Here is a 27668-nt window from a genome sequence, read left to right on the forward strand (position 1 = left end):
TTATTAACCCCACCAGTGAGCACTGCATGGGTGGTTGTTGATGAATGGTCGGTTGAATGCATCATTAACACCACCATAAATGGAGGCAGAGGCCATTCACGATCGTCAATGTGAATAGTGAATTAGGGTCTCTGCCATTGTGAATAGTGAATTAGGGTCTTTGCCGTTAGTGCTTTCACTGTGCCAAAGCCATGCCTCCATTGTCAGCGAAGGCCATGCCTCTCGGATCCACAGCCCCTGATTTTGAGGTAATTATATAATCAGTTTTCGAAAAATTGTCTTAGGGTCAAGAATATTTTTAAGTGTGGGTAGCATTATAGTAAATCCACTGGGTTACATTAGTGCTTCTATCTAAGGGAATTCGAATAAGGAATCTGCTGAATTAGTGCTTCTGTCTTAGGGAGTTTAAATAAGTACTTATTAAATCAGTTCTTCTTTCTTAGGAAATTAGAATGAGGTACCTGCTAATATGGAACTAGCTAAATGCCTATTTAATGTAACTAAGTGAGCTAAAGCTTTAAATTCAATATACTTATAATCATTGATTACATTTTAATAATTTTACAGCTGCCGGAACCTCTCACTGGCAAGGTTTGGAAGTTGGCTGACTTTGAAGGACATCCCGCACTGCTGGTATGTAGTACACTACCTCAAATCACATTGCATGTGCTTTCAATGAATGCTTTGGTGTGTCGGTGAGTTTGTGTTTGAATGTGTTCGCACAAACATAATAATTATGAGATATGAGACAAATGGTTTATAAAACATTATGTACATCACAAGTTACTAATTCAGAAACAGCGCTTTCAAGTGTAATATCAATGTCATATCATCCTCCAATTTATAAATTTATAAGCAAGCTTTTAAGTACAAATCTGTGAGTTGATGTGATTACTTTTTCTTCACTCTCATACTAAAATCAGCATGTGCACTTGTGATTGTTTACCACTGATCCTGCTTGCAGGTGACGTTCATCTGCAATCACTGCCCATTTGTTGTGCATTTGAAGAAGGACATTGTCAAGCTTGCAAATGATTACATGCCAGTAAGTAGTACCGTTTTTTGCAACTTTCTTAATATCACATTATGTCAGTGTTAATAATTTGAAATGTATCTGGTAGTTAATTGGGTATTTGCATATAGCCATCCAATGTCGGATTAATCAATTACATGGCTTTAATCCCGAGTCGCCTTTTTCTTTTGTAGAGGGGGCTTGCAATTGCAGCAATCTCTTCTAATTCTGCTGTCACACACCCTCAGGTATGATAGTATGTGGATGCGTAAATTGCCCTTTCTGTTTTTCGGAGTAATTTAATCATAACTTCATTTCCTAATCATTGAGACTGGAGGAGGAGGCCAGTATGTTGATTGTCGCTGTGCTATAACATGAAAGACTTAATTTCTATTAATTTTGCAATTACTATGCAGGATGGTCCAGATTTCATGGCTGAAGACGCTAGGACGTTTGAGTATACGTTCCCATATCTTTATGATGAGGTGATCTCCTATAACAATGTTTCTCTGATCTATACTGTGTATTTGCAAGAATTTATATATATTTTTAATAACTCAGAGTCAAACGAAATTCATTACATTTACAGATGAACCTACAATGCTAAGGCTAGACTTAACTTGCTACTTGAGAGGCAACTTAACAATGTATACCTTCAAAACTTCCCTGTCTTTTGAATTTAAAATTCCGTTGTGCTTTTTTTTTTTGTTCATTTTTTTGGTTTTCTAGATATTTGAAGAAGTTCAGCCACTGTAGTATCGTCGTCTTTCTTTGGATTAGTGAGAGGATGTCCTCGCTTTCCTTTTGTTGCTGATTGCGATGCCTCTTCAACAATTGAGTCTTCTGCACATGATTCCTCGTCAGCAGATAATAAGGGTTCATTGGCTTTCCTTAACGAACCCTTTTTCCTTATTCTCCTCCTTTCTTGCTGTTGAGGCCCTTCTGTCTCAAAAAAACAACCAGATGAACAAAGATGCAAAAAATTGTAAGTGTCTTCCAAGATCTGCCTCATGGACTGCTATTGGATATGGAAAGATATACCAAATAGAAGATACCACAGGGACAGTCCTGGATATCCTACAGCCCAACACTGCAACTGCTCTAGGAAAAAGCAATTCGAGGAGGGGGGAATTGTACAATACTAGAGGATATTCAGCTTCAACACTAGTTACTGGTACTTAAAGACAGAAAAAATCACTCTATTGACTAGTTTAATTGTGGAATTTAACAAAGAAAGTCAGTTGGCTTGTCTAAATAGATCAATTAGTTTAATTTGGGCCTGGAGTATGCCCCAAAACTGTCTGTGCTTGGCTAAAAGCTTGTTTTCCTCAGATGTAAGGGAAAGCCAAGACTCAGAGGCATCAGGCAGGAGTGAAAGCCTGCCCCCTTACAAACCATTAGTGGGTAATTCCAGGTGGCAACAACATCTAGCATGAGAGTGTTGTTCTGCTTGTTGGCCCATCTCTCTGTGAACTTCTTCTGGAAATAATCCCCCTCGTCCATTGAGTTGGCTGGAAGAGCCTTGTACGGTTGTACCATGCTCGTGCGTCTCATCAGAGAGCTTGCACAAACATCTTTATGACATCTTCATGCTCTACCTCTAAATCATCAACAGATTTCGGAAACACAGATTATCTACAGCGACTGCATTGTTCCTTGCAAACTTGGGCAAGTGTTCTTGGTACTCCCTTGTAGGTAATGCGTGTGGCTGTCTCTGTATTCAAGAGGAGCATAGGCATTGAAAGTAAAACGAACTAGTTGAGCAGCCATTGCATGAGTGGAACTAGTAATCAAAGGAATACAAAGAGAAGTAACAAGGGGAGGAGTTACCAGCATTGATAATCATGATGAAAGTGTACTTACCACTATCTCGATAGAGATAGGAAAGGGAAAGGTAACCTGAGAAGTAGATAGAATGGACCCAACAATTATTGAAGTTGCTCCAGTAGCAGTCTGTCTGTTTCGGAAAAGTTGTTCTGGTTTGTTGACAACCAGAAAGAGTCTGGGATGAATCAAATCTAGAATGTTTTTGTGTAGGATCCAGTGCAATCTGAACTGTCCATAGAGGGGTTGCCAGGTGGGTTAGAAAAAATAGTAAATGCAAAATAAAATTTCACCAATGTTGTATTAAGACTGAAAACTTGATGTCCGCAACAATGTTGCCAATTTGTTAGCTCTAATTTTTATACCCTTAGAGCTAATATAAACTTTAAAATTAGCGAACAGTTAAGAAAATTTGCCCTATGTATCATTGGCAAATCCTCCTCTCCGCTTGGGTTGGTGATTGCCAACCTTGGGGGTGGGGCGGTTGTCCATAGTGATTGTATTTGCTGTCCTAACCTGTAATTCTGGAAACAAAGACTCAAAAATCAACAAGATAAGGCTGTTTGACCAGCAAGCTAGTAGCCAAACAATCATGTGAATTTGTAAATTCAATATGTGGAATGGTCCTTTGCAAATCAGCTTATAACATGGAAAAGTATTGCAAGAAGAAAGCATATGTAAGTGGGAAAGTGCCCAAATAAATGGCTAAAAACTCTTAATAATTTGCACAAAATAACATTGAATCAAACAAACCAGAGTAAGTGGATCAAAACTGATTTTTATTCTGCAGGAGCCAGAAGGTTGGCTGCACCAAGATAACTATTACAGAAGTTGAGACAATGATATACAGACACAAAGTATTAGAGCTGAGAGAGAGAGAGGGAGAGGAATAATGGACAGAAGAGAGTGAGGCCGCTTTTTCTTGCTCAAGACAATTCAAGTTGGAAAGTTGGCATTCCACTTGTTTATACAATGATCTCCTCCTTCAATTCACGCCAAGAAGAGGAGAGGTCGAATTGCTTATTATTGGGCATTGGTTCGCATGGCTTGTTTAACTATTCTTAGTTGTTTGTAGCTCCACAAGGTATTTCCATGAGTTTGTCACTTATGGGAATCGTCATTAAAAGCATCCTATATTTTTTCAGAATTTCACTTTATTAATTAATTAATAAAGTGTACATTCTTTTATTAAAGTGATTTTTAATTAATAAAGTGACTAAAGCAGCTCACTTAATAATTTAATTAAAACAGAGTCATTGATCTCACAGTTAAATCTCAACTGTTGAAGATCAAGTCTTTGGCTCATGTCAAAGTTATAATTATAAAAGAAAGAGAGGATAAAGGACAAAGACGCACAGAACATTAATTTCACGAGTAATGTGAGTGAAGGAGAAAATCAGAGATCTGATTTTCAGCCATTGACAAGGATTTCAGTTGTATTTCAGTAAGGAGAAGGCAGCTAGTCTTTAGTACGGACAGGCAGCCAATTAGCAGCAAGGAAAAAAATAGGCATACATCCCAGTAGAGTAGGCCGTATTGCCGTCTGTATGGATTTCATACCGTCATACAGATTTGAGGGTAGGTTGCCTTGATTTCTATGCAAATTGTAATTTTCAGGTTTGTTGTTTGTTTGATTAATTCTCAAAGCCATTTTTCCTTGTAAGGGAGCTCTTGTAAGTTCTGAAGATAGTTTTGAATGATGAACTGATCTAGAAGGGCAATTTTTATTTATTTGTGCACTGTGTATAATTGTTTTTCTCGTTTTCTGCTGCATGAAAAAGTTACTATTATCAACAAGTGACTAGATTTGATCTGTTTGCTTAGATAGCTAGTTTTAGGATATTTTAACATGGTGTCAAAGCTCAAGCTATGAGAGAAAAACAAATCTATAATTTTCAGGTTATGAAAATGAGCTTGAAAGATAAAGCTCAGGACAACCATGTCAGTGACTAGTGTGAAAGCTGAGGATCGACTTGACGGGGTTTCGAATTTCTTGCCATGGAAGGCAAAAATTTCTGTGATCTTGAAGGAGCAAGACTTGTGGGAAGTCGTGTCCAACCCTCCTCCAACTCCAACGCAAGCCTCGGGAAGCACACATGCACTAGCAGTAGTAGACCCTGCAGTACAGGAAACATGGGATAAGAAGGACATAAAGGCACAAAGAGTAATCCTTGAAGCTATTAAGGATCATTTGATTCTACAAGTTGTAGAAAAGAACAGAACTAAGGAGATGTTTGATGCCTTAGTATCGATTTTTCTAGTTGATAACATGAGTTGGAAAATGATTCTCAAAACTAAGCTTATAGAGTGCAAAATGAACCCCCTGACAATGTAACCAACTACCTTGTGAGGATCACACAGATCTATGACCAACTTGTATCTATTGGAGAAGTTGTATTGGATGCAGAGCTAGTGAATATGTTGAAATTTGGGTAGCTCGAAAGGTATTTCTGAGTGGTGGGGAAAACCCACAAAAAGTGAATTTGTGGGCAAAGTACCCAAGGTTTAGGGTTTTGATCCAAAGGACTAGGCTTGGAACCCAAGGTAATGAATTTAATATTCTAATTAATGATTAAGGTTGAGTTGGCAACACCTTAATGGACCAAGGGGTTCCCTAAGTGACCTATGGACAACTATAAATATAAGCCAAAGGAAAGGTTAGAGATCACATCAAGTGAGAAGGACTTTACTTGTGTGGAGGAGGGTGAAAGGACTTAGCCTAGATAGCTAGAGACAAATTGAGTTTTGAGGAAGTTGAGGAGGCTATAAGGGACATAGCCGCAACAAGGAGGCCAGAGTCTAGCAAAGAAGATGCCACAACCAAGGAGCACTGGGCAAAGGTCTTTTTGAGGTGGAAAAGAGGTTTGAACCTTGGTCTAAGGGCTAGACTGTGTTTGTTATTGGCTATATGAAGCACGAAGAAGGCTTGAGGGCCTTAGGGATCTATTGAAGGTCTAGTTAAGAGGGTTGTGGGTAGGTCTGTAGCAGTGTAGGCCTAGAAGAGGCCACCCGCGGTTGAAGAGGTTTGTTCAAGGGTGTTTAAGGTCTATTTAGTGTTCTATTCAAGGAGCCGAGGTTGGTTGATGGTCTGGACTGTGAAGAAGAGGGCAACAACCTGATTAGGGCAGGGCTGCAGGCTAGACAAAGGTTTAGGAGGCTTGGTTAGGGCCTTAGGAACCAAGGACATGCAGGCTGAGGTGGAGAAGGTTGGCCGCGGGGTATTTAGAGGTAATTGAGGGTTGAACAAAACCTAAGGAGAGGATGGCTAAGGCTGTTGTGGACGCTGCAAGCCTAGAACAACTTGATTGAGGGTTGAATAGGACCTCAAGGAAGGCTGGCTGAGTTGTATAAGGGCTAAACAACCATGGAATGAGGGCTAAAGGAGTAGCCCAAGGCAAGCGAGTTGTTGTTGAAGATTGTGTCTAGGGCTGCCAGGTGGGAAGCTAAGATTGGTTGAAGGGTTTGGCCTAAAGGAATAGGATAGTAATGATAAAAGGTTGAAGGAGCAATCTGAAGGCTAAAAGAAAGGCTTGTAGCTGTTGAAGAAACTAACTGAAGGCTACAAGAAGGCTGGTAGAGGGTTGCTATGTATAGAGGAGGAAATCTGTCTACAAAAAGGAAGAAAGCCACTGCCAGATAAGTTGATTTGTATGTTGGGAAGATGAGAGCCTAAAGGAGTTGGCCTCAACCTGTTAACATCAGGTTTGCACCTTTCCCTAAAGGTCCAAAGGCAATATTTATTAGTTCATTTTGCAAAGTCATGGTTTATGTAAAGGGCCTAAAAAATCTTTTGTGTAATTTGTTATCTATAAGCCTAGGGACATGTCTAATCAAATGTTTTCACCTAACCCTGAGCTTATCCTAAGTTTTTTGCAGTGCATTTCGCCTATCACACACTTACAGCTGGCGCCACGAAATATTTTCGTAGCACTCACTAAAAAATTTGAAAACTTGGTTTTCGAGCTACCAATGCCTTTATTTCGAGTGCCCAAGTGTTTGTTCATAAAGCCTTAGCCCTTTTCATTCATGATTTGACAACTAGTAGCGTTTTGAAGCCCAAAAGAACCGTTGAAAATCAAACCCTAATCTGCCCTGTTTACCCTAAAACAACATTTTCCAACAAACCCAGATTTTTAATTTCAGTGCGTAGTAAGCTTTCTAAGCGTGTTTCAAGGTTGGGAAAAGTGTTTGCAACATTAGAGCTTTTACAATATGGGTCGATCTGGTCATGTGAAGCGATTTGAGCCTGATGGGATGTATTTTGAAGTGTATCCAGAGATGTTGACTCTGTTCAGAAATGCAGGATGGGAACCAGTGTTTCAATGCTTCAATGGACACAACCTGAGTTGGTGCCATGATTTCATCTACTCATTTGATGGAAACACAACAAGAATCAGAACCCTACAATTCCTAGTCACAGAGGAATCCATTGCAAAGGGAACAAGTTTACCAACTAAAGGAGAGAAGTGATTTAAGAAGAAATGACAACATTGTTTTTTTTTGTTTTAGTCACCCCGTTCAAAGAGATATTCCAAGCAGGCAATGATGAATTTTAAAATACCACAAAAGGTTTTTCTTGGGAATGGGCTGATTTCAAAAAGCCTCTTTCAAATTTTACCCAAACATCATGGTTTGGAAACTACAAAGGAATGTTTGAGGCCTATATTTCCATATTTTGTAATTATGTTTTTTTCCTGTTTTAGTCACTATTTTCAAAAGCAGTTTCCAAACAGATGGAGACGAATTTTGGAAAACTACAAGAGGTTTTTGGAGCTAATTGATCAATTAACAAAACCCTCCCTCCGTTTTCTAATAGGTGTCATGGTTTGGAAGATACAAATGCACCTTTGGACCCTATTTTTAAGGAATTTGTCAGATTTTTCTAAATTCTGTTTCCTATAAAAATGCCATGTCAACAACTGAAGGCCACCTCATCAAATTCGACTTGGGGATCATACTAAAGATGAGTTTTCAGATCCATTTCTTTTGGATCTTAATGGTTATTGTAATCAATACTTTCCACAAATCGTGGATCTGAAACTTTATGTAATATTCCTATATATTACATGAAAACTAAGGAAGAAAGATTGGTTTTTGATGAAAGAATATCCATTGTCTGTGTGTTGAAAGCTTTATCAATCTACAATTTGCCAAGATCAGTAGATTTTGATTAGTGATATAAAGATTCATGTGATGGTATGTCTTAGTGTGTGTTTTCTACATGTTTCAGTGTTTCCTTCTCTGTAATATTATTTGAATGTATGCTCTTCTGAATATCTGAATAAGAGTAAATGTTAAAGAATTCATCCCTCCTTTGATGCTTTGTGTCATAGATTTCAAATATTCAATCCTATCTTCTATAGTAAATCTACTTTAGGATTCATTTCGTATGCCCTACTGTAGTGGATTGTTCTCCTATTTTCTTCCTTCAGATTTAACAATTACAAATGTCTAGGATGTGCTATCTACCTTGCCTTTGTCAATATTGATCAGACAACCAACATCTTGGTAAATTGCCTTAAAAACCTGGCTTGTTGACTCCACTGCCCAATGGACTGTCTCCCTCATGCCCAACCAAAACCTACGTCAACTCAACACAACCAAAGATCTAGCTACTATGTGAAAGTATAGTCAATTGCTAAATCTAGTGATTACGCTGTTAGAGAGAGCCCTCTCTGGATTGAAGGGGCTAGCCTTCAATCTATAAGTTGAATTGCAAAGGTTACCTTAGAAACTTCTCTCCTACAACCAAGAGAAATTTTTTGAGTGATAACACAACCCTAGTTGTATTTGGTTAAAGAACTAACTTTGTATTATAGCTTTGTATTGGGGATTGTAAAGGGCCATGATCCCCAGTACGGGAGCCCTATGGTTTTCTTTTTGAAGGACTGATAAGGAATGTGTTTTGGGCCATAAATTATTATGTATTGTTATTGATCTCATTGTTGTTATATTCCACTGTGCAAAGTTGTTTTTGGTTGGGCATCTCTAGTGCGCTTATGTGCTTAGCTAAGGCATAGACTAGAACTAGGGTGTGTGGAAATTCCAACATAATGTTGCTCTAAGTGGGTTCACCAAGGCTTGTGAACCATTCATCATGGGCATTTGTTCTCAAGAACATCTTCCCAATTAGGAGGGACTTTGGGATGAATTCATCCAAGAGGAGACTCGTAAAGAGTCCAAGACCAACAAGTTGGGAGGAATATCAAATGAAAACTTGGCCTTGGTTAGCAAGACGAAGAAGACCAAAGGGAAACTTTCCATCAAGAAGGGTGATAGTCAAGGAGAAGGACAACAATTTGGGAAGAAGAGAGATATGAGCAAGGATCAAATGCTATATTTTCCATAAGAATGGTCACTTTGCTTCTCAGTGTCCATAAGGAAGAAGGAAAACGGAAGTCTCAGACAGTTGCAATGATAGAAGAGACACATTTCAGCGAGCTTGCTTTGAAGTTTGAGGGTGACTTCTCACTCGTGTCTTGCGTTTCTACCAGCACCATTGCTAGAAGCGCTTGGTACTTGGACAATGGTGCATCCTGCCACATGATAGAGGCTAGAGAGCTATTCAATAGTTTTGCAAAGGACGACTCAGGGATCCATATTGAGCTTGGCAGTGATGTCTAGTATGCAGTGAAGGGATAGGGGACAATTCAGTTCTAGCTTGAGTCAGAGGGGCCCTTTGATGCGCAGGAGGTACTCTATGTACCTACTACCTGGCCTAAAGAAGAACCTTTTTTCCATCTCAATCATGGAGGACAAAGGTTATGAGGTTAACTTCCAAGTGTTCATTTGTCTAGAGGGAGCTAGTCCAGAGACTACAGTGAGGATTGGAATCCGGGACGGGAACTTATATAAGCTTCAGGGTCAAATTGCTTAGGCACTAATGCACACCAATGAGAGCTTGGCGAGCTTTGGCACAAGAGGATGGTATATCTCCATCACAAAGCTCTACTATTACTGAGACAAATAGTCATTGGGCTTCCAAACTTTAGTCTGGACCAGGAGAGGGTGTGCAAAGGGTGTGCACTTGGTAAGAATGTCGAGGCATCTTTCCCTAGCAATGAGACTCGATCCAAAGGCATTTTGGATCCGATCCATTCTAATTTAACAGGGCCTATGTTAGTATCTTCGATAAAGGGCGCATCTTACTATGTGATCTTCATTAATGACTTCTCTAAGAAGACCTGAATCTACTTCACGAAGACCATGGGTGAGGTCTTCAGTCATTTTAGAGCTTTCAAAGCTCAAGTGGAGAACATGACAGGAAGGAAGATCAAGGTGTTGAGGACAGACAACGGGGGTGAATACACCTCTAATGAGTTCACAAATTCCTATGACAAGGCAAGGATTAAGAGGGAGAAGATAGTGGCCTACATCATGCAACAAAATGGGGTTGTAGAGAGGAAGAATCAATCTATCATCATTGCAGTGAAGGCCATGATCCATGATCAGAGTTTGTCAATGTTTTTGTGGGTCGAGGCATGCAACACAACTGTGTATTTGTAGAATAGGAGCTCACACCAGATTCTGGAGGATAAGACATCAGAGGAAGCATTCACATTAAAGAAGCCTAAGATAGGACATCCTAGGATATTTGGTTGTCCAATCTACATTCGCATATCTATGTAAAAGAGGATAAAGTTGTAGCCCTCGAGTGAGAGGGGCATCTAGGTGGGATACAATGAGGGTTCAAAGGCTTATAGAGTCTTCTTGACAAATCAACAGAAGACAATGTTGAGTCGAGATGTCAAGTTCAAGGAGAACTTGGCATCTAGGAAATCTTAGGACCTACCAACAATTGCAGAGGGGCCTTAGGAGGAGGAACCAAAGGAGGAGCCGAGAGTAGAGATTTCCAGTAGCAGAGATAACCAACCTTTAGTGCAAGAGGAGAAGTCAGCTCCTTCGACATCAATCAAGAGGCATAGGTGGGTAGAGAAGACCTTGTGGGATGCTCAGGAGCATGTTGAGCTTCCCATGACCACTTTCAAGGTGAGCAGACTTCCGGGAAAGTTTTTCACATACATGGCTTTGATGACCAACATCATAGACTCAGAGCCTTCTAGCTTTGAGGAAGTAGCCAACTAGCAGGTGTGGAGAGATGCCATGGTGGAGGAGCACAACTCCATCATGAAGAATGATGTCTGGGAGATTGTGTCGAGACCAAAGGGGAAGTTAGTTGTGATTTCCAAGTGGATTACAAGGTAAATCATGTAGAAAATGGCAGTGTGGAGAAATACAAGGCCAGATTTATGGCTTGCGGGTTTTCTCAGAAAGAGGGAGTAGACTATGAGGAGACTTTTGCTACTGTATCCAAATACTCCTCTATTTGAGCAGTTCTTTCAATAACTTTTGAGATGTGATGGAGCATCCATCAGATGTATGTGAAGACCGCCTTCCTCATGTTGAAAAATGTAACTAATATCGGTCTTCACAACTATATTTCAGTTACGACGTAACGTGTTTGTCAAAATAAAGAATTATTTTTTTTTTTTTGTTCTTTTATAAAAGAAATCGATTTATTAAAGCATGAATTTCATTTTTGGGTCAATGGTTCTTAGGTCAAAGCCTCCATTGTAGGCTTCTAGAGTTTCTGTCAAGTGTCCTTGTCCATGTCATAATGTAAAAGACCCTTCTTGGGCTTTATCAATCAATCAAGAAATTTATTTTTGTATAGAATAGGTCATTGAGGCCTCCTCCACCAAGTCGGCCTCAAAGAAGGACAAGCCAGCCTCATCAAGGGAATTCCACCTTACACAACCACTATAAAAGGGCAGCAATTCGACTCATTTGGAGCACAACAACAAGAAGTTCGATTTGTAGTTGTTGGAGGCAGAAAAAGGGTACGAAATTCAAGGAAGAGGAAGGCAACCCTAGCGAAGGAAAAAGAAGCCTTTGCCAAGCATAAGAAGTCGAATTTTCTTTCTCCTTATCTCACACATGCGAAGTTGTTGGGTTGCTGGAAGGGCCGAAATTGTAGTACTGTAGCTGGGCTAAAATTTTAAAGTAACTGGGTGTCGAAATTCTGGATTGTTGCTGGGTTGAATCTATTGGACAAGAAGAGACTACTGGAGTTTGCTAAATCATCTTGGAAGGCTGACTTGGTGGAGGAGGAAGGTTTAAGGTCTTGGTCTATTTCAATTTGGTTTACTAGTGGAAGAGTTGGACTGAGTTTTCTCCTATAGAGGGATTTTCGCCCTGGTTGAGTGCCTTCATCTGGTGTCGTTGATCTTCATGTTTTGATTTGATGATTGCTTGATGAAACAAAGATAAAAGAAGAACATAAAGAGAAGGTAATAAGTCTACGAGAATATCATAAGTAATTGTCAATATAAGAGAATCTTTCTGCCTTTTTGATTTTCTAACATGGTATTAGAGCTAAGTTGAAGAAGGAAGAAAAAGGCAGCTTGAAGATCTATTGAAAGAAGGGTTAAGAAGGAATGAACAAAGGAAGATCATTAAGGATAAGGATCGTATAAGAAGAGGAAGGTCTACTATAGAAGACATAACAACAAGGACAAAAAACAAGCTAGAAAGAGCCTCCAATTACAGGGCATGGAAAAAGAGGATAAATCTTATTCTTGCTAAGCATAAAGTTTTGGATCTTGTTCAAGGAAAAGTAAAGAAATCGAAAAATGCTGCAGGAAAATAAAAGTATAGGGAAATTGACATCTTCCCCATGAATCTAATAGTAGATGGAGTAAAGGACAATATAATCTCAGATATATCCAACATATACTCTACACAAGAAATGTGTGAAGCCCTCTCCAAGTTGTTTACCATCAAGAACATTGGTTAGATAACTAGAATAAGAGATGAACTACAAGCTATTGATGAAGTTGTAGCAGAGAAAAATCTCATGATTGCTGCACTACTAGTTCTACCAAAAATCATGGAGCTCATTTGCATAAGGAATTAGCAGTTGGAAAGACACACCTACCTTTGAACAAATGTGGAATGCATGTAGTCAAGAAGAACCCTGCATCTCATTAGTAAATAAGAAAAAGGAGGATGAAGAAGACAACATTTCAAATGCCTACACTGCTCAACACAAGAAAAAGGGTGTATTCAAGAAGTTTAAAGGATGTAGGAAGAAAGTTGACCAATCAAAGATTGAATGCTACAATTGTCATAAGATGGGACACTACAAAAGTCAATGTCCCGAAAATCCAAGAAACAAGAAGAGAGAAAGAGATCATGCAAATGTTGCTGATGAAGCTCCATTGAAGAAGAACAAGAATGAAGAATATGAATTCAAAGACTTATACTATTCAGTCTTTCCTTGCATATCCTTATTATATTTTAAGTTTTGTAATGCTTTCTTTTATGTTTTGATTCCTAGAGTTTGTAGATCTAATATATCTTGTTTGAATCTTTTAAATTGTTTTGATAAGTTGTAGGTATCCCTTAGAAAGATTGGATTAAGAGGGAGCCTTCACCATTTTACTAAAAGATAAGTATATTGTTCTCTGTTTCATCTTTCATGTTTGATTTCCTCCTCACATTGAGATTTGCTTGTACTGTATACTAATAGCCTTTTCTTTATATTTTCATTGGTAGGAAAACTTGCAGAATACATAAAGGTTATGGAGGAGACTTAAAAGAAAAGACTTGAATCATGAAAGAAGTTATGTTGCAAAGGAAGCCCTTCAATATTGATGTCCTACAAGGTTTGTTAAAGAACAATTCAAGGTATGTCATAAATTACGAGTTTTGTTACAAGGTTCTCTCCATACAAAAGGTATGATCATTCTCTTTTTGAAACTTGCTTTACATTACTGATGTCTTTATGTCTAGGGTTTTGAATCACAAAGATTCTTGTTAGGGTGATTAATCATTAGATTGAATCTACCCTTGTTATACTATCGCTTGTCATTTGGTCATTCTTGTGAAACCTTAACCTTTAGGGTTGATTATAAAACCCTAGCCTCTTGATGCTAAGGGTATGTAAATGTGGATTATGAAACCCTAGTCTATTTAGGGGTTTTTGATAAAGTCTAGAACATATAATGGAATCCTATTCTCTTGATGTTTAGGGTTTTGGTAATGTTGTGGTAAAAACCTTAGTCCTTTAGGGTTTACTGTTAATGTCTAGGTTGTATAAAGAAACCCTAGATTTTTAGGGTTTGGTGAACTAGGGTTTATGAACAAAACCCTTGTAATAACTGAAGTAACATCCTAGGAATGAAACCCTAGGTGTATATTCATCCGTATGATCAAAATCCTAGTCTGGTCAAAATAACTGTATATCTAACTTTGATGTATTGATGTCTGTGTCTTAGGTTTACCTAGTAGGTATGGATATTGATATGAGATGCTAGTGCATGATAATGAAACCCTAGATATGTATATGCAAGTATGCTATCTTGATAGTTGATGAAATCTAGGGTATATAACAAAACCCTAGTAGAAATTGATATTCTAGGGCATGATGATATTGTTTTCGATTATTGATATGATTTAGCTTTGATGATGAAATCTAGGATTGGCAATAAACCCTAGTAGATTATGACATGTAAATTGTAAAAGTACTATGATTGGATTGTTATTGCTGATACAATGACATCTAAGGCTTTCTGTCTTGAAGATTTAGTCTAGGGTTTATGACAAAACCCTAGCAAGAAGTTGAAGTCTAGTATGTAAAAAGATGTGACCCTTGTTGATTATGAACCTAACTAAGTTTAGGTATTTGATGTCTAAAGCCTGAATGTTTTGATGCTTCCATTGTAATGACATGATTTTGATATAGTTGACTTCATGCTTCTATATATTTGTATTTGGTTGTACTTGCTATTAAAGTTTTGCAGGTACATAATCTTCAAGATGTTGAAGATGTTCGTAATTGAAGATGATAATAATGATGAGCATGATGAAGGAAGCTATAAGATTGATGATGATCAAGATGACCTTGATGACATGAAAAAGAATGAAGTATATCTGATGTTGTTGTTCTCCTTAAGTTGAGAGGGAGCTTGGTTAGAAGAAAATGTACATCTCCCTAGTTGAGAGGGAGGGCATATTATGATATTCATAGTAAATACCTTGAAGAAAGAATGAAACTAATGAATGAATATTGATGGATTTGCAAACAAAATATTTGAGAAGTATTGAGGCTATATTTGGTGCTACTGAAGAAGTGAAAGAAGAAAAGTTTTCGACAAGTTGTATCTGGATAACTTGTATATATATTTGAAGGTTTATTACTAATTGGGGTTGTGAATATACAAGATCTCTCTGCAAAAAGGTTGAACATTTGAATCATGTTTCGAGTGGTGGATATGCATATGATTTTGTTAATAAGGAGAGATGAAGCATCTTGTGGCAACAAGATGCTTGGAAGGACATCTGGCCTACCTATGTGTTGATGTCTAGATCCCAAAGTAGGTAGGGTGGTGTTGGTCATGGAGCTCCGACCTTGGATACACACCTAGATCCCTAGGTTGGTGCTGGAGCTTAAAATCTTGATGGTACCTAAAGTGGCTAAAGCTTGAGTACACTCCAGACCTACCCGATTAGAGTACTCTGGTCTGGTATTTAATCTATAGCATTACGTGTGCTATGACTCTTCATAGAGTATATCACTTTGAGATCTTCCATGTACCTTTGTATATATGTAATTATGAATACCTCCCTAGTTAAGAGGGAGTGTTGAAAAATGTATCTAGTATCGGTTTTCATAATTATATTTGAGTCATGATGTAATGTATTTGTCAAAAGAAAGAAAGAAAAAAATTATTATAAAAGAAATTGACTTATTAAAGCATGGGTTCCATGCTTGGGTCAATGATTCTTAGGTCAAAGCCTCCATAGGGTTTATGTCAAGTGTCCTTGTCCATGTCATAATGTAAAAAACCCTTCTTGGGCTTTGTCAATCAAGAAAGAAATTTATTTTTGTATAAAATAGGTCATTAAGGCCTCCTCCACGAATTCGGCCTCAAAGAAGGATAAGTCAGCCTCATCAAGGGAATTTGACCTCAGACAACCACTATTAAAGGGTAACAACTCGACTCATTTGGAGGAGAACAACAAGAAGTTTGATCTACAGTTGCTGCAGGCAGAAAAAGGGTACGAAATTCAAGGAAGAGGAAGAAAACCATAGCGAAGGAAAAGTAAGTCTTTGTCAAGCATAATACTTCGAATTTTCTCTCTTCTCACATGTGCGAAGTTGTTGGGTTGCTGGAAGGGTCGAAATTGTAGTACTGTAGCTGGGTCGAAATTCTGAAGTAGATGGGGGTCGAAATTCTAGATTGTTGCTGGGTTGAAGTTGTTGGACAAGAAGAGACTACTGGAGTTTGCTAAATCATCTTGGAAGGATGACTTGGTGGAGGAGGAAGGAAGGTCTTTTGGGTCTAAGTTCTTGGTTTATCTCAATTTGATTTACTAGTGGAAGGATTTGACTGGGTTTCCCCTATAGAGGGGTTTTAGCTGTCGTTGAGTGCCTACATTTGGTGTTGTTGATCTTCATGTTTTGATTTGATGATTGCTTAATGAAACAAAGATAAAAGAACATAAAGAGAAGATAATAAGTCTACAAGCATATCACAAGTAATTATCAATATAAGAGAATCTTTTTGCCTTTTTGATTTTCTAACACCTTAATGGCATAATTGAGGAAGAAGTATAAATTGAGCAGGTAAGGGGTTTGAGGTCCATGACAAAGAGACACATGTATGCAGGCTTAAGAATGCCTTGTATGGACTCAAACAAGTACCCAGGGCCTGGTATGCCAGGATTGACAGTTATCTGCAAGGCATGAGCTTCACCAAGAGTGAGGTAGATCCCAACCTATACTTCTTGTTGGTTGGATCTAAGCCCCTCATATTCTGACACGTGCAAAGAGACTGATTGTAGGTTGCAAGTCAGATCTAGTGTCAAAATTTAATATGAAAGATATTGGGTTGATGGTCGATGCATTACTTAATACCGTCTGGAACTTGAGGTTTGGCAGCAACTAGGCGAGATCTTCATCGGACAGGGGAAGTACACTCTAGAGATATTGAAGAGATTTAGGATGGAGGATAGCAGACTAATGGCCACTCCGATGGTGACCAACCTGAAGAATATTGATTCTTTAGTTTCAAAGTTGGCAGACTCCAAATAGTACAAGCAGTTGATTGGCTCGTTGATGTATCTGGTCAACACTCAACCAAACATCAACTTTGTTGTTAACACCTTAATCCAGTTCATGGTGGAACCGAGGGAGGTTCACTGGATTGTAGCAAAGCACGTGCTCAGATATTTGCAGGGCACAATAGGATATGGATTGTAGTACCTTGGTGGAGATGGTGTCAGGTAACAAGGGTACTCAGATTCATACTAGGCAGGAAGTGATACAGATTGGAAGAGCAACTTTGGGTGTTGCTTTAGTTTGGGGTTGACATTCATTTCCTGGTTTAGCAAGAAAGAAACCTCAGTAGCACTAAGTTCAACTGAGGCAGAGCACATGGCAACCAATCTAGCTAGTGTGAATCCATTTGGCTTTGCAATCTACTCACAATATTGTTTGGTCAGAAGCTTGAGCGGACAGTGATACACTATGATAACCAAGTTGTATCAAACTCTCAGAGAATCCAGTGTTTCATGATAGGTCAAAGCACATTGAGATCAAATACCACTTCATTAGAGACATGGTGCTGAGAAAAGTAGTTGGCAGACATTTTCACCAAGCCTTTGGTGAAGGGCAAGTTCGTCTGGTTTCAATACAAGCTTGGAGTGGTGGAAAATACCTTCCTCGCTAAGAGGGAGTGTTAGTGTTTATAGCTCAGACAAGTATTTCCATGAGGGTGTCTACTTATGGAAGTCGTAATTAAAAGTATCTTATGCTTTTATTAAAGTGATTTTTAATTAATAAAGTGACTAAAGTGGGCCTCTTAATAATTTAATCAAAAGAGAGCTATTGATCTCACGGTTTGATCTAAATCGTTGTAGAAAAGTTTTTTTGGCTCATGTCAAAATTATAAAAGAAAGAGAGGGAAAAGGACAAAGACACACAACATTCATTTCACAATTCAAGTGAGTGAAGGTGAAAATCAAAGATCTGATTTTCAACCATTGGTGAGGATTTCAACAGTATCTCAGCAAGAAGAAGGTAGCCAGTCTTCAACAAGGACAAGAAGCTAGTTAGTAGCAAGGAAAATACCAGCCATATAGCCCAACAAAATGGTTGTGCCTTATTCGTATAGATTTCGTACCATTGTAGGGATTATGTACAGTCGTACGGATTTGAGGGTAGACTGCCTCGATTTACACGCAAACTATAATTTTTAGTTTTTTTTTTCATTTGATTAATTCTTAGAGCCATTTTCCCTTGTAAGGGAGCTCTTGTAAATTTTGAATGTAGTTTTGAATGGTGAACTATTCTAGAAGGGCAAAAAAAATTGTGCACTGTGTGTGATTGCTTTTCTCGTTTTCTGTTGCATGCAAAAGTTAATATGACCAACAAGTAACTAGATCTGATCTGTTTGCTTAGATAGTTCGTTTTAGGATATTTTAACAACTAGCGTTTGAGTGGAGAAAAAAATGAGCTAAATGACCTTTTCTTGGAGTTAACATGAGACATAAAGAATTCCAGGATAAATTTAGCAATTTTAACTTGAGTATTTTCTTCCACATTTTTTTTTGCCAATTCAACCTCTCCCTAATTTCTCTCAAGAAATTCGAGCCACCTTAATTTTCTCGTAAATTTCAATTTTTAGAATGACTTGGCTATAATTTAAAAAATTTCCCCAAAGAGGTTTGAATTTCCTTAATTTTCTCTTCCATTTCCATTTTTAGAATTTCAGCTTAAGTTAAATTTCAATTTTGCCCTTTTAGAAGTTGAGTTAGGAGGTTGAACATGTGGAGGAAAAATAGGGAGAGATTTTACGAGGGAAACAAAGGAAAATGAGAGAGAAAGGAGGAGAAATTTTAGAGGGACGAGTGGGAGGGAAACTAGCAGAAAATTCAGGAAAGGGAACACTCAAAGAGAGAAAAATAGGAGGGAAAATAAATTTGCTCAATTTCCATGTCACCAATGACTCATCCAATTTCTTGTCAGTTGTGCATCCTCAATGGTGGCCACATGTCAACCCCCCAGACTGCCATTCCATGCTGCGAATAAAAGACATGCCTGAAAATAGGAACCTCCCTACAAAATAGGAAAAGGTATCAAATGCACGGAATAGAAGAGGGGATCCTACCATATAGCATGCCTAAAAATAGGCACTACTAAAAAGAGAAATGTCTGCATGTCCACAATAGTATACTCATTAGTCTTAGATTTTGATGGGTAACTCAGATATGTTGTTAGCACACTGCACTGCCATGCCAAGATTGCTAAAAATAGAAAGTTCTCAGGATCAGACAAAATCACCACCATTAGACCTAAAACTTAGTGGGGAGTCTGAATATGTAATCATTGTTGCTATGTGCTGACTATTAAAAATAAAATTTCTCATATTTAGATGAAAACAACACAATTAGATTCATAACACAGTAGGGAACCTAAATATGTAATCAGACCTAGCACATGCCCACTGCTAAAAGTAGAAAGTGTTCACATATCACCCATAAGTAGCTCATCTGAATCAGAATATCACAAAGTTACTAAATATACCATTATCTCTAACATGTGAGCCTTTGGATGAAACTTGCTACAAATAGTAAGTGCCATGCATGTCACCCGGAAAGGACGTACTAGAATCCTGAGTTCATAAGGACTTTGAATATGTGATCCATATTTCTGTATCATCCTTGGAACTCTGTTTCTTACAAAGTAGGGAACCTGCTCAAAATAACAACTCTCCCCAAATTGTGCAAAAAATGTGTCTAAATCATCACTAAATCAATCCTGTGACAAGCCATCCTGGGAACCAACCTCCATCCTGTATCTGTGGCTATCTCTGAACCTCCAGAGTCCAACCTAATGAATTGTGTTGGCCTTTAACCCTCTCAGTATGGAAGGGGAAAATTTAGGGCTTAACATGATGGAAAGTGGCAAGTATGTACTATGAATTACCTTGGAAACACAATATCAATCAGTGACCCTCCTAAACTATGAGGCTTTAGAGGAGTTCCCACTAGACTACGGTCAAAGGCTAACCTCCCAGGTGAAGTGTGGGAACAAGGATACAATCAGGAGCAGTCAATCATCTAGTTTCGCCCGTGATTCATACTGATATGCCCATAGCATTAAATGGAAGCACATGATTACCAAAATGGTCAAAGTATCTGTTGATCGATGACTCGCCTTCCTTCAAGAAGAATGCTAGATGGGAGAGATCACTGACTAGAGCAATAGGTGGAGAGCTCTGACATCAAGATGGGTTACCTACTTTTGGTGGGTAACAAGACCCAAGTTTTACTCTATGGCTCTTTGAAATTTGCAAGAGTACCTAATCAGATATATTTGTGCAGGAGTATGTTAAAGTGAATGGATTTGGTTTCATTGTTTGAGAGCATGGAAAAATTGAAAATCTGCAAACAGAAACCTACACTTAGATGGATCCTGACATAAAAGTAAGCTGGAATGTTTTCTAAAGCTTAATACTTTTCCCAAGGAAAACTTTGCAGGAAAACCTAAGGAATGCTGCTTCATATTTGTAGATGACATGCAAGTGTAAACTAGTGTGTCTCACCTAGGGGGATCCAAATTGGACACCTGCTAGCAAAAAACTAGCCAATTTCCTGGCAACATTGATAATAACCAGTTTGAACTAACCCCTTAGCCGCTACAGAATTTAATTCATTATATACTATTCCTGGATGAAGCTATTCTCATCTATTATATATTGAAGTAGAATAAGAAAATGGAGTGTACACTGACCTGTATTCCTTGTTGGAAATTGTTACTAACCTTTTTCCCCAAAAAATGTCTATTCATAATGAAACCAAATAGTGCGTATTGGCTATCAGCATGTTATGTCTGAGCAAAACCCAAATGTAAACCAGAACGCTTATCCTTCTGAGATCACCCACAAAAATTGAACAACAGTTTTTTTCACAAGAACTATCTTTGTATCCTGTTTGACAAATCTTCTCCAGCAGTGGAAGAAAGTTATCCCTTGCTGCCTTTTATGCATAATTCAATTCTTTGAAAGCATTGACCATATGTGTCAGTCTCGTTGAATCTTAACACGGCCTTTTCTGTGCACATGCTCTGCTCCTCCAGCTGAGTCTGTTGCTTAACACTGTGATCTCTTTTAAAGAGTACTGCTAATTCAACATGCCCCAAATATCAGTTCCAAGTCTCATGGTATTTTTTTAGTAGATTGATCACGACTCCGTAGAGACTGAATTTCTGCCCAACCCTGTTGAGAATTTCATAATTCTCCTCTTGCTGTGATGAAAATGTTTTGTCCAATCCTTGGTGGCCAAAGTCTTTCCATACAACTTCCACTCTTGAGTTATATTTCTTCACCAATTTTTTCACCCTTATTTTATGAACTTTGTTTTCAATTTCCTGATTTTCTCGCTTCTCTTCTCGGGGCCTTGCATTTCCTCCCTGGTCTCTGGTTTGCATCCAATTTCCCTTTGGCTTATTTTTATTGTTGAGTAATACTTCCTCCCTATATACTTCCGGATTTTTGTGAACACATATTTACTAAAGGCCTATGACTTAACTTATATCTTTTCATTTGATCAAACTCAAAATCCTTCCATCTGATAATCACTCGATATTGCTGTGCCCAACTTCCAATGTATTGTTTCTTATTCCTCTTTCTTCCCCAAGTCTAATTGTTAAAAAAAAATGGTCTTTAGTCCCATTCTGAAAGGGCATTGTTGTGGCTCAAGTTCTCATCGAGGAGGAAAAGTCTTAAATCCAACAGGAGAGCTAAGAGGCAACTCTTAGGCAAGCGCCCATTCTCACCTTGATGGCCTTCCCCTACTCTTCAAACTGAAGGAAAGTGTCCTAGTCAAGGGGGAGTCCCTAAAGGTCAAACTAAGTCAAAATCATTGAGTAGAGAAGGGAAGCTGTGAGACGTGGTTGGACTAAGGTTTTGGCAAGATTGACACTATCCACTCCGTGGTAAAAGGTAAAATTTTAGGTATGAGTGAGTATGCCAAATCACTAATTATGAACAAGCTTTAAAGTATTTATCCTAGACTAGAATGTTTATTCAGTGATGCTTGGAAGATAGAAAATAAATCTCGCTCAATAAACCATGCACAAGGTATAAGTTAATTGCACCATGAAATCAGAGCATTACATTAATGACACATATATTGTGATAGATAAACCAAACCTGCCTCACAAGTTAGAATATCCTTAAAAAAAAAAAAAAAAAAAACTTCGAATATAAATTAATCCATTAAGGATAAAATATATATATTGAATAAATGTATGAGTAATTATATGATGAAAATGACATATAAGGGCCTCATATATATACCTAGGAGGGGGTTCCCTTTCATAGAGAATCACGTCCCTTCAGACACATCCTTTCATTAATACTATTTGTTAGTTACTCTTTACTCTTTATATTATTTTGTACATAGTTATGTCCATAACATTGCCTTCATTTCTTGGAGCCGTCATCTTCGATGATGCAAGACAATATGAACTTTTAAATGTGGAATAATATTGTCGCACCGTGACGTGATCTAACCATTCCAAATTAATCTTATATGGAACTTTGTGCTTATATGCTTCAAAAGATGAATTGTTATCATAAGACTTAATTGTGTTGAGTCTTAGACCTTAAATTTTTTTTAGAATGTAAGTCAATTGTTTTTGTCTTGAGGGATACTTATGCGCTAACTGGTTTAGATGTCTACTTTTATGATTTGGATGTCGATAAAGAGTTTTTGTGACCTAATTTTCCCTTCTCATGTTTGTGGCGATTTCTTGATTTACTTCAGGGACTGATGTTGCCGAGTTGATTACATATTCTTCACTTGGAATTTTTGTTGTCTATATTAGCATCTTAGTATGTTTTAACTTCATATGGATTGGCATTCTTTTGAGTCATTAGATTAATGGGATCTGTATTTGTTCCTTTCTCCTCAACTTGGACATTTTAACTTGAATACTTTGATCCTTATGTCTAGATAAGTTGTTGTATTCTGTTTGCCAATGACTGCTTCATAGCCTTCTATTTCTTGACTTGTGCAAGTAATTTCTAATCATGATCTTTTAAGCGAGAAATTTCTTTGTTTTTATTTTAGATAATTTTGTCAAATTCTTTCTGCATCCTTAACATTGACTTTTGATTGTCTTGAAGCATCACCTTCGAGATAGCTTTAAAGTCTTCTAACGAAGGTATTATCGATTTTGAATTCATTGTCATGTCGTAGAATGTCATCATCTTCTTCTTATAGGGAAATATGATTTTTTTCTTTTTTTTTTGAACATGAAAGTACCTAGTTCCTTGAACCAAGGTGAACCAAGAATTACACCGGTCTCTTCTTTAAACACAATTATGATGTTGAATTGAGATATACATAAATCATAATCCTCAATTATTACTTGCAAGTTCTTAATTTTGTGTTTTGCTTAGAAATAAGAGGCATCTTTATTCTCAATTATATTTGGTTCTGGGATTAAAAATTGATTTTCTAAATTAACGTTAATGTAATTTTCCTCTTGGTTCTCGCTGATAATGATATTAATCTCTTTTCCTTGAATATTCCCCTTTAATGTACATAATATATTACATGAAATCATGCTACCTTTATAGGAGAACCTTCCTTTTATAATTTTTAAATATGATCTTTAATTTTCAAATAATTAAATACTTTGAAAAACTTCAATTAATCTTTATCTTAGTATTGCTTTACAATACCTTTTTGCATATCTTGTACTTTAAAATATTTTTTAGTAACAAAGAATATACATTTTTCTCTTAAAAAAATGCTTTTAAATTTTTCGAAGTGACTCATTTTATTCTTTCTTAAAATTCTTTTTTTCATCGGTTCAGATAACTTTGAAGAACCCTCTATAAAGTCGTTGTCCATTGAGGTCACAATTTTGTTCGGACGACAAAATATTCGCTGGAATCTAGTGAAACAAATTTCAAGAAATCCAATCTTGGGAGTGTTTGAATCGTTTTTTTGATGGTGGAAATGGATTCAACACATAAAAAACCCCTGGGGCACCCAAAATCATGAAGCTTCAAGATTTTGGGTGCCCCAGGGGTTTTTGATGGTGCTGAATCCATTTCCACCATCAAAAACATGATTCAAACACTCCTGTTAATTTTTTTGAAGAAAAATGTTAGATTCCAGCAATTTTTGGCAGTACAGGTGAAATTGACCCTTCACACACACATATATCACCTTGAAATAAAAGAAAATAGATTTTTTTTTTATGAAAGAATAAATTTATAAAGGCCGTAGTGTAACGAGGCCACAATTTTGCCAGGAAAATAATGGAAATTCCAGCAATAATGTGGCCTTGTAATTGTAATAAATTATTTAATTAATTTGTAAGCACCCCTGCAATGAATACTGGTAGATTGTGACGTTGTACTCCACACGATCGCAAAGGTTGGTGGTGGATCAGACTGTAATTTTCTACAGAAATCAATTAATTGCGGATTAAATTGTAATTACGGACAACAAGTTTGGAAAAATATGTACTAAAAAAACGCTGCCCGGCTGATGTGCGGACAGTATGACGGTTATGTATGTAGTTACGGCCGTAGCAAGTTAGCAACTAATGGTTGTATGGTGGTCTGTGGCTTGCCTGTTTAATTGATTATTCACGGGACGGATTGTAAACATTCAGATTTTATATCTGCTGACACTTGGCGCTTGTAATTGTGCGGTATTGTAATTTGTGGTTTTCACTTCTTATAACATATATTCAATGGCAAGATAACAGATTATGTTTGCAAGTAAAACGATGGAAAAAACTCATACACCCAACGTATTACTCTGTTTTTAACTGAAAGAAACATTCCATATGTTTTTAGAGCATTCCACAATGCATGTCATGTAATGATTAGTTGCAGTTTCAAAACACCTTTACTAACATCTTTAAATGCAGGGTTTAATACGAGGGTATAGATGTAGCAGTGGGCAATATTACCACGGCCCTGTTTCTATTATAGTAGTGTAAAGCACCAAACTGTAGTACAATTACTCCATGTAATTATAGCTTAAATCCGGCTATCAAAAATTCACAATGAAACACTGAAAATTTAAGTCCTCAGAACAACAATGTTACTAATGTGGTCGACTCATGTTATTCATCATAAACCCTTATATGTGCATCAAGTCCTAGGACAAAGTGTATTTCACAAGTTCCTAAGTAAAAGGTAGGTGATGTGATGAAAATTATTAAGGGGAAGGGGAAAGCTTCATGTCATCGATGACCCTCAAAATTGTGTAATGATGTACAGGTCTTATAATTTTAATCATTTAGCTTTCAAGAGCCAGGAATTTATGGGTAAGATCCTTTGAAGAGGGAACTTAGCATTGAGTTGTCTTTCCTTGGCACTGTTTGTTACCACCTCTTTACCTTTTTCTTTAGTTCATTTCATTGGACAAGTTCCTTTTTCTTTAGATGTTCATAAACAAGCATGGGACGAGGCAAAATGGTTTGATAGCGAGGTGGCATTCACGCAAACTTTATATTTTATTGGCTTTTAACTTTATTGGATCTCCACCTCTTAGCCTTTTTAAGTGTTTTGGCGTTAATGATTAGTCTTTTGTTCACTTGGACTTTTTTAAGGGATCTTTGATAAGTCAAACATGAAAGGGGATAATTTTTTTATGGATGGGATGGAGTGAAAAGAGAAAACAAAAAGTGTTAAGTATGGTTGGGTTGTGAAAGACGCTATGTTGACCAATTTCCAAGTAGTACAAACTGACATGAGAAATGATGACACTTCTAAAGGAAAACCATGCCCCCATAGCACGACAAGGAAAATAATAAAAGTTAAAACCATAATGTTATGAAGTGTTATTAGATTTCATTTAGAATTTACCACTTTCATGGCGTGACCTAGAAGTTATATCATGACATCCAAGTCAGAACACCAATACCTAGCACATCAAATATAACATATTGTAAATGTACCATCCATAAGTGCATTTTTCAACCTAAGAGGTGAGGGTAGAGCATCTGATATACCATAGCTGAACTTGCACAATCACTCATCTGAAGGAGAAATTGTGAGAACTGCGTAAGTCTGGGGAATTTGAGCGAGAAAGCTCATGTAATCAACAACATAATACCCTTGTGAGGTACCTCTAATATAGTTACCCTTTGGGCGATAATCAGAGTTATTGTTAAGGGGCATTCTTCACATCTATAGTGCAAGATAGGAAATTCTTAGGGTTATTGTGTCTCATGAGTTAGTATTCCACTTTTCATCACATTTACTTTTGCGTCACTTTCATAGTTGCATGCAATGTATTCCTATTCACTCAACTAAGTTTATATAATAAAATAGTTAGATATTCTCTGCATAGGGTGCAAGTCTTGCATATGCTTTATAATAACTATTTTGGGGAGTGTTGGTTTGAGTTCGAAGGACCAATTTCACTCAGATACAAGGTATATTTTAGTAAACACACGGTGAGTTGTATTTTATCTGCAACTTAGAAATGATACAATCTGCAACTTAGAAATGATACAAAAGATTGTTACAGCCAATTCATTAAGTCTTTTGACCTATAATATAGGCATTACTGTTAACAGCAATAAGGAGATTGTTGTGTAGACCTTATGAGGCAACATGGATTACATTGCTGACAAATCAAAATAGATCTTCCAAAATATTTATTAAATCGTGTTATTTGACTTCTATGTTGAACAATACTTTTGCATACGCTGTGCAAAGAGTGTAATGAGATTAGACATGTCAGACACCAGATATTGTATATAATTTATGACTGTCTGAACGTGGTACAATAATACAAATCTTCTATGCGTTTTCTAGCTTTTAGCAATGGTCTTTTTGTGGATACTCTTAATATATTGTGAAGGATATATTGCCATGACAGCTGAGCATTGATTTGTATGTTGTATGTTTTCAACAGACACAAGAAGTTGCACGGGCTTATGGAGCTGTTTGCACTCCTGAATTTTACCTGTTCAAGAAGGTACGGAGCAATTTCATTTTCATTCTCCATTGTAATGTTTGTACATAAAATTCTCTCTGATGCTGTAGAACAGCTGTTCATTCTTCAATATTACTATCCTAAGATGTTGTTATTCTCTTGGACATGGTGCTGTTGCATGTTGGAGTAGAATGGAAATCAGCCATTTGAGCTTGCTTATCATGGACAATTCGACGATTCCCGACCAAATAACAACAAACCTATTACAGGAAGGTATGTTCGGTAGTGTGAAGCTTGAAAGCTTTTCTAGAGGTTTTTCATTCTTTAGATTTGTGTTATTGGATGTGACTTCGTTCACAGTCAAAATACTAAAATTTATGCTTGCAGTGACTTAAGGCAAGCTTTGGATTGTGTCCTGAGCGACCAACCAATAAATTTTGCACCAAAGCCAAGGTATGTGGTATTTTTTCCACTTTTCCATACATTTTTTTTGTTTTGTTTTTGTTTTCCTTCAGATAGATAGATGAGAGGGAGTATTATCTTAACACATTATTGTATGGACGTATGCAGTGTTGGATGCAGCATTAAGTGGCACCCCAGTGAAAACGTGTAATGTTGTCTTCCTCATGACTCCAGTTAATAAATATTCTCAACAAAAGTTGTCTCTGGTTTCAGACTTATATATGATGCTACTAGTAGTATTGGGTGGTTTTGTTGAACTCTGCACTATCTTATTTCAATCACCATGAAAGTGATTGAGGTCAATTATATTTATAGTGACTAGAATATAACTTCATAAGTTAACGACTATTATTATTACTAGTGCGAATTTTTGTTGTTCATGTTA

General features: G+C 37.3%; 1 protein-coding gene across 1 annotated transcript; it reads left to right on the forward strand.

Moving 5' to 3' along the window:
- On the forward strand, nt 1–27668 carry LOC149217639 (uncharacterized). The gene is made up of 9 exons (XM_089393015.1): nt 1–248; nt 568–633; nt 965–1045; nt 1207–1260; nt 1429–1497; nt 26801–26863; nt 27012–27094; nt 27209–27274; nt 27392–27668. The coding sequence occupies exons 1-9, from the start codon at nt 192–194 to the stop codon at nt 27432–27434; spliced, it is 582 nt and encodes a 193-aa protein (XP_089249141.1). The 5' UTR covers nt 1–191; the 3' UTR covers nt 27435–27668.

This window comes from Pinus tabuliformis, chromosome 1_1 (assembly GCF_031772625.1).
Source record: "Pinus tabuliformis cultivar Carrire ecotype Pingquan chromosome 1_1, CPIR1, whole genome shotgun sequence".
Lineage (NCBI taxonomy): Eukaryota > Viridiplantae > Streptophyta > Pinopsida > Pinales > Pinaceae > Pinus > Pinus tabuliformis.